This window comes from Podarcis filfolensis (genome assembly GCF_964270895.1).
Source record: "Podarcis filfolensis genome assembly, chromosome: 3".
NCBI classification, from domain to species: Eukaryota; Metazoa; Chordata; class Lepidosauria; order Squamata; family Lacertidae; genus Podarcis; species Podarcis filfolensis.
Window position 1 is genome coordinate 73,517,310 of NC_139606.1, and position 18,136 is coordinate 73,535,445.

The window sequence follows — 18,136 nt, forward strand, 5'->3', positions numbered from 1 at the left end:
GCACTAACATTGTATTGCTTTCCCCCCTCCCTTTCTTTAGATCTTTCAAGATGTGTGGCAGAGAGGAAGTACACTCAGGAACAAGCACGCAAGGAGTTCCAGCAAGTGTTTATTCCAGAATGCAACGATGATGGCACTTACAGCCAGGTTGGCTGAAAACTCTTGACTCTTTATCTGGCATGTCTATCAATTCAGATTTATATCTGTTGCATTTGGTTGCAAGAGCTCATTTTTCTGACTTAGAGTAACTATGGGTTGGCTCTGATGTCACAGTTCATATTTTAAAACAGCTAAAAGGAATATATATGCCTTTATAAACTTGGGAAAGTCAGACCTGAACTCTTAGCTTAAGGCCAGTGAACTGTGTGACGTGTGGGTCTCACACTTGACTATAGTCAACAACATTATGAAGCGATATTTCTCCAGCTCTTTCCTGTCCATCTGGGAGAAAGTACATGATTATGCTTTGAAAGTACAGTTAAAGACTAAATGTGTCCTTGTTGATTTCCAAAGTCTGGGGTGAACATCAGGTTTTGTCCCCTCTCAGCTGAGTCCCAGATTGCATCCCATGTCCTACGGGGGTGGGTGGGTGGGGGGTGGAGGTCATTGACACTAGATAAAACTCTGGGTATTAGGTCTGAAGTGGCTTAGTCATGCTGGCCACATGACCCAGAAAAACTGTCTACGGAAGCAGAGAAACGCTAGCTCCCTTGGCCTGTAAAGCGAGATGAGCACCACAACCCCAGAGTCGTTTGCAACTGGACTTAATTGTCAGGGGTCCCTTTACCTTTAATGGTAATATAGATGATTATGGCAGAGTATAGTAGCTAATTGATAAAACTGTTTTTAACGAAAATTTGAAACGCTAAACTGTGCATGTTCTGTTACATATACTTTGTGTTGTTTTCTGACAGGTTCAGTGCCACAGCTACACAGGCTACTGTTGGTGTGTCACTTCCAATGGTCGTCCCATCAGTGGTACAGCCGTGGCACATAAAACTCCACGTTGCCCAGGTAAAAACATATATCATGCCTAAAAGAATCTATTCAACTTTTTATTTGACTGTTTTAATCCGGCTATAAACATATCGTTTACCGGGAAAGAAAAGATCCTACATCTGGTGCAGTAATGGAAATTTCCTACACTCATAGATAGACATTTCAGCTTTCCTGAAAAGCTCAACTAATTCTCTGTTAAGGTTGGCTTTTAAGCCTCACACTGGATTAGATGATTTTTCTTCCTTCTTGGATTCCATGTGGTTTGGTTTCCCATCATATGAGTGGAGTTATGAACTTTGGATTTGGATGAACCTCATGTCCCAACGTAATAGCCAACAGTACTTCAAACAGCAAACTAATTTCCTACTGAAGTCATTAAAAGAAGATTGTAGTTTTATAGATCTTCCGTGAAAAACTTAAATGACCTCAGACCGATATTTAGGGCAGGCCCACATGGGATCAAATTCAATCCCAAATTCAACCCACCATTCGGTCCGCAGTCTTACAAGCCAAACAGCCAATTCCATGTTTCACCTCTGAATCCTAAGATTCTCCAAACATCACTTTATGGGGGCATTTGGAGATCCAACACAGCGTCAAGGTTTAAGAAGGTTTAAGGTGGCCCTACAAACAAAACTGCATTTCTTTTCCCCCACTGTCCCACCTCACTTTCCCCCACTCTTGCCTATGGTAGCTTCTTGGGCTGGATATCTGGAAACTGGGGCAATGAACATCTCTAAATGAGAGGCATGTTCCATTGATACTGAAAGAGGTGGTGGTACATGCCTTATGGAAAAACCTATTATTGGGTCACTTAGATTTGGATGATTATCATCCAAGCAGTATCAAATACTGCTCACTCCCCCAAATGGCTAGTGCCTAGTCAACTCCAGGCTTTCTTTGATTATACTGATTATCAAGATCCCTTCTAGTTTGGTTTTGGCTTTTTTGGGGGGGGGACAGAAACTGCCTTGGTTACTCTAGTAGATAATTTGCCTAGAATTGCTTTTTGATATGCAAATAAAATTGGTTCCCAGATCTTAGCCTCCGCCTCTCACAAAGAGAATAATTGTCAGATCAATGGGCTCAGGGACTGTGGGCAACAGTGATAAAAAACATATGTGGATGAAGGTGTTCCAATAAATCCAGTGCATTTTTAAATCCTTAAGTGGGCACAATCTAGTCAAAGTTCACCCCTTTTAACTGTGGAGAGCATTGAACTTCTGAGTTAACTCAAAGCCTTGAGTCTTCACAAAAAGCTCAAACTGATGGGTTTACTATTGGATGCTTTACGAGACAGAATTCAGTCTGTTTTATATTTATATTTGGTCATCCATGATACTTTCTTGGGTGGTAGCGTGGATGTATCAAATTAGTGCTGAAGCTCATCCTCCCTGCCCCCAGCTCCTTTTGTGTTTCTTGCACAAAACATGGACATGATCCATGTTTAAAAATAAGCTTTATTTGTGTAATATTCATTTAAAATTCATTACATTATGGAGTTCGGGAAAACATCCCATATTCTTCCTCTGCAAGGGTTCTAGAAGATAAATTAATTACTTGGTTTCGTGTAATACAATAGTCTGTAGGTGGAATTCAACATTGCTGAACAATCCCTCCTCTCCCCCTACCACTACTCTAAGGGTTCTCCCCCAGTTTGAGCCAATTTCAGTGCACCTGGATCATGGGGAAAGGAGGGGGGGGAACCCATCGCACAGGTGGAAGACCTCATGCTGGGCTTGCACTAATAGGACTCATTAGGTGGAGTTGCCAACTTTCAAAAATCTGTACAGAAAAGTTGTTGAGCTTGCAAAATCGCAAAAAATGGACTTTTTGAGCTATTTTTTGAGGGAAATCAGCAAAAATAACTTTGCAGACATTGGTTGCCATACATCCGGATTATCCCTGATAATCTGCCTGGACACTCCTTTTGGCTGCAGTATTCCGGGTATGTCCAGGAAATTCTGGACACAGAGCAACCCTACATAAGGTGAATCCTGCTTTCAGTTCTCATACATTTTGGTCCTTCAGTGGGTTTTTTCATAGCCTTGGATGTACCCCTAGAAATTGCCTGTAGCTAAACTATACACCCTGTTGGTATTCCCCCTGAATCCTCACTAGATTCACTGAAGTCTATCTGCATTATGCCACCCACTGAACTCTTTCAACACTGTTCTTGCAGATTAACCGAAATCCCAGTTATTTGTTATCTAACTCATTGCCTTCCACATGAGCTCACGTAGGTCACAGTGTAACTCTATAGATACAACATTCCTGTGCATCTGAACTCCTGGTTATCTGCATGTTCCTACTGTTTCCTGGACAAGGCTGTTTGGATAAATGAGGCTATGCTGTGTTTGTTACAATTGATCCATCTTTGAAAAACAGTTAGGCCACCAATATTAAAATCAACTTTGCACACTCCAGTCCAATGGGCGCTAAGCATTATTACAGTTCACAGGTTCTCCAGTGCTCCCCCTGCCCCCATTAGTCTACTATTGTAAGAAAACCAGTCAACTTGAGAGGTACAGAGTAATCAAATGTGCTCTCCTGGCAGCATAAAGACAGCATAAAGATAAATACTCCCATCCCCCACAAACTGTCTGCTGAAAAGTACCAGATGCAACACAGACATTTTTACTGCTCCCTAAGTCAAGATATCAACATTTAGGGAACTGAAAGAAATTCCAGAGCCACTGAGCCCTTGGGAGACGGAACGGAAATTTAGAAACAGGTGTTAAATGGTTGCAGGAAAACGTGATGTACGTACACCCTGTTGTTAGCTAACGTTTCCCCTGAAGTTGTGTGCAAAAATCTTTGCTTCTGCATAGTTTCTTCCTCATGTGCTTAGCACTATAGGAGCTGTGAACAGCATCCTGTAAGTGCTTCACAGAATCATTTGTTTTGCTTTCCCTCCTCAGTTCTTATATATTACCACAACCTTGCCAAGGTTGCCAACTCGCTCTTCTTGGGGCAGATTGACAGTGTGCATTTTGCAAACACATGGCTTCCGACCAGAATCCTGGGAACTGTAGTTCGCTAAGAGTGCTGGGAATGGTAGCTCTGCAAGGGGAAAACTATCTAGGTCCCAGGATTCTTTGAAGGAAGTCATGTCCTTTAGAAGTGTGCTGACTGTGATTTAAAAGTATAAGCTGGAAATCAATGGTCATGCTATGATGAATGCTCTGTCTGCACAAGTATTTCAGCCTGCCAGACAGAGTGATCTCCCTCTCCTCCCCCATGCACTGTTCTGGGGGAGTCAGTTTTGGGAGCATGAGGGAAGAGGGTGGGAAGTACCATTGTGCAAATGCCAGTCTTTGCACAGAGCTTCCACTGGCGGGGCTTGTTAAGTGAATCCCACCCACTGTGTGGATCTTGATCACACATCTGCTTTTCCCTCCTCTAATTCACCTTTCCCCCTCCTCCAACCTTTTAGGTTCCCTAAATGAGAAGCTGCCACAACGTGAAGGTACAGGAAAAACAGGTAAATATCTTATAATGAAATAGGGAATTTCCTCTCCATTGACTATGGACACATCTTTGCCTGATAGAAGCAGCACAGGATAAGCCTGGGCACAGAGATGATTCTGTGAGATCCGACACCATTCATTCCTAGAAAATTAAGCAGCGATTGTTTTAATGATAGGTCTGCACCAACTGCTTTCCACTGGATATATCTCCACTGCATGCAGTGAACAATTGGCACAGTCTGCCCTGATTAAGGTGATATACATTTGCCTGCAATGTTTTTTGCCATGTCTAGTTAAACATGACAAAGGTATGTTTCTGCTTCATATGGTAGGCTCGGGACTTACTTGTATGCTCCCCCACTTTATCCTTACAACAACCCTGTGAGGTAGGTTAGGATAGGAGATAATACCGGGCTGAATATTACCCAGGGAGCTTGATGGATTGGTGGCGATTTGACCCTGGGTCTCCCTAGTTCAATGCCAAGACTCTAACCAGCCTGTTGTTTCAAGCAGGTAACTTGATTTAGTTTTGGGTGTAAACCTGCTGGCAAGTAGAGGCCACGTCCTGGTGGATTTCCGTAGATATAAATCTCCTGAAAAATATTCCTCCCTGACATTCTAAACAGCAAGCTGGAGCACATTCCTGTGGGGTAATCTACTGCAAATAAAAATAAGGTTGGATGCCTACGGACAAGCAGATGTATTAACGTTATCTTAGCAGTATACATATTTTTGCTTTCACTCATCCTGGAATGGAAGAGTCCCAGAGCTATCGAACATTATTGCCCTGAGATGACTGTCACATTTCCCCACAACCTTGAAGCACAGTTGTCCTGTGACTATCTAAGGGATGTAGCGAAGGTTCACACATAAAGCTACAAGCATTTGTGCAAAAGTGAGCACCCTGCTTGAATGTTTGTGAGCATGATTGAGGCAAGCAGGACCTGTGCTAGCCATGTCCTGTGACTGCCTCTGCGTCTTTCCCCTGCCTCAAGGCACAGTAAATTATTTCCCACATTGGAGAGAGATATCCCACCTGGGACAAGACTTTGTGAACATTCCCTGATCTTCTTGTTCTAATTGGACATTCAGAAAAGTACTCAAGCCTTTCAGGGCAGGCATCAGGATGCTCACACGTGTCCCTATGCAGCCACATATAGGGGCAACCTAAATGCTTCCAGACAACAGGATTAGTTACCTAATGAGGTCGGTAAGTCATACCCCAGTTAAAAAATGCATTATCCTCTACTTTCATATTTCCCCTTTGTGGACTTCCATTGTGTACTCTGACATTTCATCCTTTGGAATTAATTATTTTTTACACCCAACCTAATTATTTCAGTTCTAGACACATGGAACTAGTCATGTATAAGTGACTTATGACCATATTCCCAGGGCTTCCCCCCCCCCCAACCAGAACTTGCGGGAACTCAGTTCCTGCACCTCTCAGGTGGGAGCCATTGAAATTATAAGACAACAAGGGAGGGATTCATGGTGAGTTCTGACACCTCTTTTTCTAGAAAAACAGCACTCCATATTCCTAAGTTATTGGCCTCAGCCATCATTTCAGTAGAACAGCCCAAATAAGTATTGCTATGCAAAAGGGAATGGAAAGCTGTGGATTTTCCTCCTTGAACTAAGACAATTGTTTCTAACTCATCTGAGATTAAACCTTTTCTAGTTTCAAAATATCAGTTGTATCAAAAGTAGATTCTCCATTAAATTGTTGCCTTGCTGGGTTGTTGTTTTTTTAAATGTCTCTATTAACCCTCATCTTAGTGCATCAGACCATTCTGCACCTTTTTGTAAGGCCAATTTTGGTTTAGGATCAAAATGTCAGTGCCATTATTTCATCCATCACTGTGGCAACTGAGGCTAAATTCTCTTACGATGAGTTATTGTAATGATTTAAACTGATGGATCATATTCAGAGCCAAGCAGTTGCTATTATTATTAATGATATATCCTTATAGCTTTTTATGTGCTGGTGCTAAAATCATTCATATGTCTGGACCAGTTTACCTCCCACTGTAGTCGGTGGCATTAGCGCCAAGATTAATGGTAATGCATATTCAACTATATTTAATATGTGTGGGGTTTTTCCCTCCCTCTAAGTGCCCAAGCTAAGGATATGTGACAGATGGGAAATTATGTAACTATCCTTAATTTATTATCCTGCACAGGATCCGTAGGAATAATTGCCATTTTATGTTTTACTCCTATGAAAAGAATCAGTAGCTGTTTAAACTGAGTAATATAAATTATGCATATATTACTCGAGGACAATCTTTCTTTGATACATTTGCCAGGCAAATGCGTAGGCTCCAGGTGTTCATAACTTTCTGAAGAAACTCAATACAGATCATAAATTTTGTTGTTTTGGCACTTTGTGTAGCCAGCATGCGCTGTGCCCATCTTTAAAAGTTTCCTGGATTTTGAGGCTGGGCAGCAATGAATAAGTTTTATCACCTGCCCCCAGCTACAAACAGTGCCTGATATATATGGAACAAAACCAGGTGTGAATCTGGAAACTTTATAAAGCCAACTCCTGCCACGGAGGCCAATCAGCTGCCAGACCCTATTTACCTAAACATGGCAGAATTACTGTTAGGCTTAATACTTCGCAATGTTCACCATTCAAACATCTTGAATGATGTTTAAGGGGTGTCTTGGGAGCCCAGTTGCCAGTCAGAGCCAACATGTGTTTTGTATGATCAGCATGTTTTGCATTGAAAGTTTTTGCAGGGATCTGCTATACGTATTCCATATAATGTTATCAGACCTTTAAAAGGCACTCCGTTTTTTAAAAAAATGACACTTTATTTTTAGTGTCAAACTAAAGTTGGAGATAGGATTAGAATTAGTATTATTTGCATTTAGGATTTTGTGGGCCTCTTCTCCCAGCAATGTCTCACACCCCCCCAAAAAACCCCACCCTCATCTTAAAGTCCACAAATATAAAACATGATGCTTTGTTGCCTCCATTTAAAAAATGTCCATATTCATGTAATTTGTGCATCTGTGTTTCATAAAAGCATAGAATTGTAGAGTCGGAAGTGACCCCAAATGTTGTCTAGTCGAACCCCCTGTATGCAGGACTCTCAGAAGGTCAAGGAAGCCTTTTTGTGCATTTCCATGTATGTTTCTTTAGACATGGCCAATATACTTTTGTGCATACAATGGCCACTCCCCACATCAAATGGGGGGCGTTTTTTGTCTGGTCATGCGCAGCCCCCTGATCCTACATGGCTCCCTAAAATACATCCTGGCTTTGCCCCCTCCCATGCTGGATACCTGGAGGTTCCCGTCTAACCTCAGAGTCATTCTTCCACTAGGGATTCACCAGTCGGGTGGAGATTCCAAGGAATCTCCCAACATCCTCCCCCTTTCCATGGCATGGGGTTGGGGGGGGTCTCTGCCTGTCCACACAAATATATGGTTGCATGCCATCCTAATGTCCAAGCAGTGTGAGGTTCCAGGCGCTTACACAGAATTCAGTTTCCTTGGAATGAGGGACAAAGGAGACTGTGGTGCCTTTAGGATATATGATTGATTTGAACATATATACAACCTGAGTCTATGATGGAGGGGCTTATAGCATTATCACTCCAAAAGGAATGATAATGCCCAGCCTGCTTCTTGCTTTTCGCTCACACACCTCAACTCTGGCTTTTGTCTTTCTAACTACCAGACCATTGAGGGAGTGGGACCCACCCATTCCGCCTCTGGCAGAGAGCCACTTCCTTTCTTACCTTAACAACCCATACTTAGTGGGCCATTGCCAAGAAGCTGGCTTGGCTATTCCAGCTATTGGATCCTTGTTGGATCTAGGAATTGGAAGGGATTTGGGCACACAGCCAACCCGTCCCAAACTCAAAACTCTATGAACAGCCAGCACCAGAACTTGCAGTGGGATGGAGACACTCTCCTGACACCTGGATAGGAATGGGGATGGGGTGAGTCAGTTGGGGGCCACATGGTTGCACCAGTGAGACTTGCCACTGCCACTCTGGTGCTTCTTCTGGTGCAACCTCACAACCCCTAACCCAACAGCCACCCCAGCCTAATCCTGTCCAGCAGCAGTGATGTCAGGATTTCACCCCACCACATGCACAGCTGAGCAGCTGCCAAGGAAGTAATGGTGGCAGAAGCAAATACATAGGCTGCTGGGGCGTTAGGTGACAGTGGGGGTGTTGGACACAGCAAAGAAGGGCAGCAGCTCTCTTAGTGCTAGTCATCTGCTCAGAAGTGCAGGAGCAGAAGCTGACTAAATTCAAGTTTCCTTCCCTTCACCGACTACTTCATCATTATTATTTTTGGCATTCTTGAAAAAAATTGTGCTCTCTCCGAAGAGCATTAATCCTAGCAAACACCTCTGTGATTCTTACCTGAGAAATGTTTGCTGGCAAGCGGAGTCTGTGGGAGATGCCAGTAACTCAGCTAAATATCTAAAACCAGCCATGAAATAATGATTTACGAAGTTGCTTGCATGATGTAAAAAGGCCCTGTGGCACCCTTTTAGGAATCTGATGCAAACAGAAGGGTATTTGTTTCGACAAATTCAAACAAATTTCTCAGCAACGTAGCCACCGTACACACAAAAAGAGACTAGCTGTCCTCTCTCCAAAAAATCTTGGCTTCCTCTTGTCAGCTTCTTGCCTTTTCTCTCTCATCTGCCAGATACTGTGTTCCTCTCATTTTGTGCAATATTGCTTGAACATTATGAGAGAAAGTCTCTCTCTCTCTCTCTCTCTCTCTCTCTCTCTCTCTCTCTCACACACACACACACACACACACACATACACACACGGCTCTTTCTAGACTCTTCAGAGGCAGCTGTTTCCTTGAGAGGTTACTTGAGTTACCCACAAGCTAGCCTCACACAGAATGTTGTCGGTATTCTCATGGCATCTTTGAATGTTCTCTGGCAGTGGCCACTATTGATGACAAGCCAGTGCAGTTGCAGTGTATACTATTGCTGTACAGGACTGTGACTTGATGATGGCAAGGTTCTGGAGAGACTCACCTGCTCTACACTGGAAAGGCCTTTTAAACATCATTTAGTCAGCTGCATCAGTGCGTTCCTTTTGTTTGGGGAACATCGTCATTATTTTAGATGGTTAGTTATCAAAATTTATACTTGATTGTAAAAGAAAAACTCTAATAGTATTATTATATTCTTCAAAAGAATAAAAAAATCAGAAGAATATAAAATAAAACACTGAAATTATCTGTAAAAACAGATTAGAACAGTGGTGTTTTTGTAAAAGATTAAAATCCACACCAGCTTTGGTTTTGACTACTATCCAACATCCAAGCAAAATACAGCTTGCAAAAAACACAGTCCACAGGCAACAGCCCTGGTCATTTCAGTAAGGTTTCAAGAGTCTTATTCCAGTTATTATTCCTTCTTAAACGAGCAATGCAAAGAAATAGAGGAAAACAACAGAATGGGAAGAACCAGAGATCTGTTCAAGAAAATTGGAGATATGAAAGGAACATTTCGTTCAAAGATTGCCATAATAAAGGACAAAAGTGGTAAGGACCTAACAGAAGCAGAAGACATCAAGAAGAGGTGGCAAGAATACACAGAGGAATTATACCAGAAAGAAATGGATGCCTCGTACACCCCAGGTAGTGGGGTTGCTGACCTTGAGCCAGACATCCTGGAGAGTGAAGTCAAATGGGCCTTAGAAAGCACTGCAAATAACAAGGCCAGTGGAAGTGATGGTATTCCAGCTGAACTATTTAAAATTTTAAAAGATGATGCTGTTAAGGTGCTACACTCAATATGCCAGCAAGTTTGGAAAACTCAGCAGTGGCCAGAGGATTGGAGAAGATCAGTCTACATCCCAATCCCAAAGAAGGGCAGTGCTAAAGAATGCTCCAACTACCGCACAATTGCACTTATTTCACACGCTAGCAAGGTTATGCTTAAAATTCTACAAGGAAGGCTCAAGCAGTATGTGGACCGAGAACTCCCAGAAGTGCAAGCTGGATTTAGAAGAGGCAGAGGAACCAGAGACCAAATTGCAAACATGCGCTGGATTATGGAGAAAGCCAGAGAGTTCCAGAAAGACATCTACTTCTGCTTCATTGACTATGCAAAAGCCTTTGACTGTGTTGACCACAGCAAACTATGGCAAGTTCTTAAAGAAATGGGAGTGCCTGATCACCTCATCTGTCTCCTGAGAAATCTCTATGTGGGACAAGAAGCTACAGTTAGAACTGGATATGGAACAACTGATTGGTTCAAAATTGGGAAAGGAGTACGACAAGGCTGTATATTGTCTCCCTGGTTATTTAACTTATATGCAGAATTCATCATGCGAAAGGCTGGGCTGGATGAATCCCTAGCCGGAATTAAGATTGCTGGAAGAAATATCAACAACCTCAGATATGCAGATGACACAACCTTGATGGCAGAAAGTGAGGAGGAATTAAAGAACCTTTTATTGAGGGTAAAAGAGGAGAGCGCAAAATATGGTCTGAAGCTCAACATCAAAAAAACGAAGATCATGGCCACTGGTCCCATCACCTCCTGGCAAATAGAAGGAGAAGAAATGGAGGCAGTGAGAGATTTTACTTTCTTGGGTTCCATGATCACTGCAGATGGTGACAGCAGCCACGAAATTAAGAGACGCCTGCTTCTTGGGAGGAAAGCAATGACCAACCTAGACAGCATCTTAAAAAGTAGAGACATCACCTTGCCAACAAAGGTCCGTATAGTTAAAGCCATGGTTTTCCCAGTAGTGATGGATGGAAGTGAGAGCTGGACCATAAAGAAGGCTGATCGTCGAAGAATTGATGCTTTTGAATTATGGTGCTGGAGGAGACTCTTGAGAGTCCCATGGACTGCAAGAAGATCAAACCTATCCATTCTTAAGGAAATCAGCCCTGAGTGCTCACTGGAAGGACAGATCGTGAAGCTGAGGCTCCAATACTTTGGCCACCTCATGAGAAGAGAAGACTCCCTGGAAAAGACCCTGATGTTGGGAAAGATGGAGGGCACAAGGAGAAGGGGACGACAGAGGACGAGATGGTTGGATAGTGTCTTCGAAGCTACAAACATGAGTCTGACTAAACTGCGGGAGGCAGTGGAAGACAGAAGTGCCTGGCGTGCTCTGGTCCATGGGGTCACGAAGAGTCGGACACGACTAAACGACTAAACAACAACAACATTCCAGTTATTCCAGTCTTTCTTCCAAGACTAGAGAACTTGTAGGTTTCTGAAGTGCCATCTTGCATCAGCCCTAGCCATCATGGCTCACAGTAAGATTCTCAATCCTTGCTTATGTGAAAAGATGAATTTCAGACAAACTGCCCCCCCCCGATGTAAATAACGAAAGCATTGTTTTCCCAAAGTGCTTTGATTTTGCAAAGGTTTTGTGGCATTTGGTCTTAACTTGAACCAACACATCGGTCTCTTTCTATTTTTACTATACTGTATTTTCCTTTGTTGGGCAGCGTGAGTATAGGAAATATGCAGGAAGAAAGCAAATCAAAACTTGTCTAGAGAACTTGTTTGTGTAATCTGCAGAAGAATTAGCAGCATTTTGCTGTGCCAAACTCTGCTTTTGTTCCCGGTTTCTGTAAATCCAGTTGCCTGCTGCATACAGGCCATTTCTTTCAGACTGTACACAGACAAAATGGATGGTCTGTATTGCTTGGTCTGAGCACAGAGAAAACGGATGGTCAGCATTGTGTGGTCAGAGCACAGACTGAAGAAGTGCATTTCCCCAACACTTGTGATTTCACACAAAAAGCACTTTGTGCTCTTGACAGACTATTCAGACAACCTGTTTGCCATGTGAACTCTTATAAAACTCTTTCCTGTGTAGGTGTCTCTCTTTATTATTTGGCAAATGGCTTTTTGTATGGATCTGCCCACATTAACCTTTGTAAAAGAAAACCCTCAAAGCAGTTTTGAATCAAGGAGTGTATAAATGAGAAGAAATAAAATAAATGAGTTTTCTCTGACACAGCAGGAATCTCTGCAAATGCATTTTGGATTTAGTGACTAAACTGGCCAGAGCATCAAGAAACGTTACCTCAGCACCATCTATGCACAAAAGGGAGATATTTATCTTGTGAACCTCTCTGAAATCTTTTAATGAAGGGTGGTATATAAATCTAATAAATAAATGAAAAAGAAAAATATTGGCATGTTTCAGGAGACCCTTCTAAATGAGTGGAGATCCACCCCACCTCCCAACAGCCCAATGAGGGCTGAGTGTGCTCAGGGGCACAGAATGCTGATTGGAAGTCTTGGCGGGGCAGGGGAGAGACATCCAATGAGGGGAGAGGAAAAGGATTCCTATACAGGAAGGGCAAAATTTTGTTGAAGGTCCTGCTTGTACCATTCAAATGTGAAAGGTTTTTTTTTAAAAAAAAAATGTATATGATAACACTGATATTATTTGCTTATGTATTGGATGGCTTGGGCTACATGCATTTTTTAAGTCTCAGTCAAGTATGTCCCCTTATTTAGCTTACTCTCATAATTGTAGTCTCCTTGCAAATCTTTTCCATTCTGAATTCAGATGATGCTTCAGCTCCTGCACTGGAGACTCAGCCCCAAGGTGATGAAGAAGGTGAGCATTTCTGGAAATGGGATGGGAAGACTACGGAAACAATGACTATCTATCTATCATCTATCATCTATCATCTATCTATCATCTATCTATCTATCTATCTATCTATCTATCATCTATCTATATACATACACACACCATTTGCTCACAGTATTATGCTGCAGAAAAGATGCCTATTTTTTGTGTTTCTGGGAGATATCCTAGAAGAACATAGCCCTTTTACATGTTTGATGAAAGTAACTTTCTGCATGCAATGAAGTGGAATCTTTCATGAAGAACTGGGCTATCAGCAGCTACTAGCCACAGTGGTTGTGTTGTTTCTCCACTGTTAAAAGGCAATGCGCCTCAGTCTCTGGGAATCCAAGTAGGGAGAGTGTTGTTGAAACTTGGGTCCTGCCTGCTTTTGGCTACTGTGAGAACAGGGTGCTGGACTAGATGGGCCTTTGGCCTGATCCAGCAAGGCTTTTCTTCTCTTTGTATGCTATCAGTGAAAGCTTATGCTACAATACATACACTTTCAGCCTTTAAGGTGGTACAAGAATTTTTGTTGGTCTCCAAAGCTCACATAGCTCAATAAGGAACTGTGATGGACCTCATAAGCACAGCAGGGTTTATGACTGAAGAATATGAACTGCACTGGCTATCCCATTAAATCTTCAATTTATAGTGTCATTTAATATAGACATGATTTCTATTCATAACATGCACTTCATCTCCTCTTAAATATCACTATTCAACCTTTTCTAAACTTGTTTCTCAATAAGAAATCAGCCTTGCTGTGTTTATTAGGTTACTTAATATTTTCTTGCAATAAAGCTAGTCTGTCATCACTTACATTTTCTGTTATAATGATCTCATTTTGTTCTTAATTTTCTAGATATAGCATCGCGTTACCCTACATTATGGACTGAGCAAGTAAAGAGCCGACAGAATAAGACCAATAAAAATTCTGGTAAGATGATAGAGAGAGCATAATTATTTTGATGCAGTTAATAAAGCTAAAATTAAAACAGAGTCTTGCTAAGTTTCATACTTAGATATTATCCCCTCCCCCTTATAATCCTTTCAAGTTAACCAGGATCTAATTTTTGTAGCTTTCTTTCTTCTTTAACACTTGGTGAAGGACATGAATGGCTACCACAGGTTACCACAGGGATTGACCCTTCATTTCCACCACTCCCCAGCTTGGAACTCATATTTGTTATCAAACAGGTGGCCACTTATGTGTCCCCCCCCCCAAAAAAAAGGAAATTCATCACCAAACCAAAGAGGGAAATGGGGTACAGATTTGCATAAAATTTGCATATGATTATTCTAATTTAAATTGAAATACAATATATCTCACCATACTAGAATAGACTGTGACCCTGTGACCCATATGCCTGCTCAGTCTGCTGTAAAGGTGTTGATGGTTGATGGGCAGCTTCACAGCTGATGCTTTCTCTTATTAGTGTTCTTTAACTGGGCAGCTCTTCAAATAGAAGATGCCTTCAAATAAAAGATTCTTCTGTGAAAGATAGAGAAATAGAGTACAGTCCTTTGCAAAGTATGAGTACGGGTGGGTTGAGGAAGCCAAAAATTCTTCTGCAGGTTGGGTTTTGATCTGAAGAGAATTCATTTGAGGCAGGCATTGATGAACCCCCAAAGACTGTATATGAGCCCACCTCTGAAGAATGTCACAAGTATCTCTAAGCTTCAGCAGTGATTGAAAAGGTATTGTGATGGGTGCACAGAAGCAGGAAAAGGATGTTGCCATTGAGTGGGTTGGAATGACACTATGCCCTTACCAGTAAGACTTGCAGAGTAACTGTGGAGGCAGCTGTAGCCAAGTGCTTAGCTTCTGTTTGGCTACACACATGCAGCTTGGGCTGCATACCTGAAAATTTACAAAAAAAAATTATTCTGAACTAGGGGAGAAATTCAGTTGGGTTCACATTTTTACACCCCCTTTCCCAATTTGCATTAAAAAAATCAACTGTACCCCGTAATTTGCACTTCTCTCACCTTTGTGGAGCAATTCTCTATCTGAAAATTGCGTGCAGAAGTTCACGTAGTAGGTGAAACTGCCTATAAAGTGAAAAAGAAAGACAAAAATGCATGGCGTTAGGATAAATGGGGGAAATTGAGAGAAAATAAAATGGGCAGATTTGTCTAGCCTTCTTGTGAGTATAGAACTTCCATTGCTGAAGCACATCATTTAATATGGTGATGGTGTGGAGCATCCCTCCATTCTGGAATATCCTCTAATGCCATCTTTTTTTTATTCCCCTTTTCTTGGCACAGAGAGTCAGAAAGAGAGTACAAAAGGACTGTTTAGACAACGTGTAATTGGTGTATTGGAAATTTAGATTGTTATTTTTCTGACTGATATGCAAGGGAACACAGCATCCTTGAGAGAGTAAAACAAAATGAAACAAAGCCTAGAAATGCTTCATTTTAAGTGGTATTTATTTCATTTTTATTGCACTGGAGATTAGTTAGGGCCAAAAGCAAAGGAGTTATTGTGTTTGGAACCAACTTTACTTATTCAAGAGTCTCACGTGTGCAAATGCAAGAGACCACGAACGAAAACAAAATTGCAACCAGTATTCACCCTAGTGTAGCACTTTGTGGGCTGTAAAAGCCAGCCTAACAGTCCAATCCTATTAATTGTTGTATAGAGCAGAGCAGTTCCTAGGATCTGGCAGAAATGTTTCAGTTCCTATCTAGGGCATAATAGATGTACTTGATCCAGCCAGGGTGGAAGGCTGTTCCAGTCCTATTGCTGGCATAACTGTTTGCCAGTGCGTTCTCAGCGTAAAGGCTTAAAAGATTTGAGGGGTGAGGAGAAGTGAAGAGAGGTCAGGGCCACCAGAAATCTGGAAGAAATGTCTGGAGATCATAAATGCTGGTGGAAAAAGAAAGAAACACTCAGGTGCACCAGGAAGTAATTTATTAGACTTAACAGAGCAGCAAAGCTGCCTGCATGTTTGGACTCCCCCTGGGGGCGTGGCTGTGGAATCTGTCATGATGAGCTCCTGCACTTTAACATTTGTCACCGGACCCAACATGTTTTGACAGAGGGCTTCTTCAAGGGCACTGTGAATACATTCCCCTGAAAAGAGGGAGTGCAAAAAGCACAGTGGTTTGGCTGTATCTGCAGTTTTGGTCACATCCATGTCATCTATTTAAAGGACCAAAGAATCATGGGAACTGTAGTTTGCTAAAGATGCTGGGAATTGTACCTCTGTGAGGGATAAACTACCACTCCCAGTATCCTTTGGGGAAAGCTGTGTCCTTTAAATGCATGGTGTGGAAGTGACCCTCATCTCACAGGACCCTTGAAGACCTTTGTTGAAAAGCACTGGCCTATAAGTCACTTCCATGGGCACCTGAAGATTCCTCTTTCCTTTTCCCTCATAAAAAGCCCGGAAGCCAACATTTTTGTTGCTGTCCCGGGGTATGGAGGAGGGTGAGAGACAAGTGTGTTCTCCCTTCACTAACTTTTCTCATGGTTGTCCATTCTCTGTCCCCTATTAGTTAAAGGCGTAACTGTACCTCACCGAGTTGTTAAGATAATGAAGAAAGGTTCTTGAGGTGTTTCTGAGGACAAAGAAATACTCAGCTGTTTTTACAATTGCAGCCTTTTCTCTTGTCTCTAATAGAGCAAAGACATCCTATTGTTTCATACACGACATGGGAAACTTGTTCAAGTAGCTACATAAAACATCATAGACATCTAGTTTTGAAAGGTTGTGTATTTTTATTCAGAAATAGCAGAGCTGTCACAGATTTGCCACCAGCAGTGGAAAATCACAGTGGTAGTCGGTGTGAGGCCCTGAAACCATTCCCTTTTTGAAGCTAACGAGATAACTGCAGGGAGACCACAGTGTATCTGTGGAGGGAGAAGAGTAAGTTTGCCCCCCACCTTGCACCCAAAGTGACAGGGGTTTGGAAGGAGCAAATTGTCCACCTCTTCACTTCCTTCCCCAGTTAGAATTGTCCTCAAGGTCTCATTGTGTTCAGTCAGACTTACTTCCAGATCAGCGTGTGTAGGATTGCAGTCAAAGATACCCAGTTACCTGGGGGTAAGTCCCATTGAACACAGCGGGGCTTACTCTTGAGAAGATATGTATAGGGTGTTCCCATTTAAAAAGAAGAAGATATGTACGGGATAGCATCTTCTGTCTATGTCTTTTTCTTGGCCAGGTAGGCAGTGGTTCAGTTTGTGGGTTGCTCTTGTTTGTTTTGTTCTTTGAAAGCCGGAACTGGTAAAATGAATTCTTTGTTCTTTATGTCTTCCTCTCCTTGCCTTTTCTGAGGGGAGATAAGCCTCCTCAGACCTCCCTGGAGCAACTTGTATATATTGCTTCTTTACACAGCCAGTCTGCTGGAATATATGTATGGCAGTATTCGCCCTATCTTCAAAAATCCCATTTTACGAGCCTTTTCATTTATCCTTTAATTTTACATATTAGTTTGAAATACTTATAAGCTCTGGCTTCCAGCATCTCTAGCCTTCGCCTCCCACCAGGGTTAAAGACCCTCCCACCCTAAAACATTTTTTAAAAGTGCTCTGTTTAACATCTAAGAGATACCGTTTGTGTTCAGGATGTTCCACTATTTTATGGAACCTCTACCGTGGAAACATTGGCCGGCTTTCCCCCCTTTTCCAAGGCTGGTCATTTTATTTTATAGCGTATGTTAATTTAATGCCAAAAAAGATAGTAATCTTCACTGTAGTATTTTTAATTACGTTATATGACTTCTCTGCAACTCCAGAATGAAACTCCAGTCATTTTTTATTTTCATATGTAGGATCTGCTTGTCCTCCATACTTTATTAAGCGCAACCAGGAAAGTATCATAAAATCTGAGGCTTGCATTTCAACAGTTGGAAGTACAGGAATGGCAAATGAATTAATTTACATGGATTTACATGGATTTATTCAGATATGATTGCATTTTTATATCATGTATCTTAGTGTAAACCAATGAGCTCTCTCATTTGTAAGATAACCTTGTACCTGCATAAAACTTACATGGTTTGCTTGAATAAAACACACCTAACTTCTAGCACAATCTTAACCATGTC

At 41.9% G+C, this 18,136-nt stretch overlaps 1 protein-coding gene across 2 annotated transcripts in view; it reads left to right on the top strand.

Annotated features, from left to right (window-relative positions):
• SMOC2 (SPARC related modular calcium binding 2) overlaps window positions 1-18,136 on the top strand; it is a 133,047-nt gene that overhangs the window by 63,125 nt on the left and 51,786 nt on the right. For both annotated transcript variants that reach the window (XM_083606083.1, XM_083606084.1), the window contains 5 exons: window positions 41-147; window positions 915-1,014; window positions 4,436-4,483; window positions 13,013-13,063; window positions 13,941-14,015. In XM_083606083.1, the coding sequence (XP_083462209.1) occupies window positions 41-147; window positions 915-1,014; window positions 4,436-4,483; window positions 13,013-13,063; window positions 13,941-14,015 (381 nt within the window). The remainder of the gene's footprint in view (window positions 1-40; window positions 148-914; window positions 1,015-4,435; window positions 4,484-13,012; window positions 13,064-13,940; window positions 14,016-18,136) is intronic.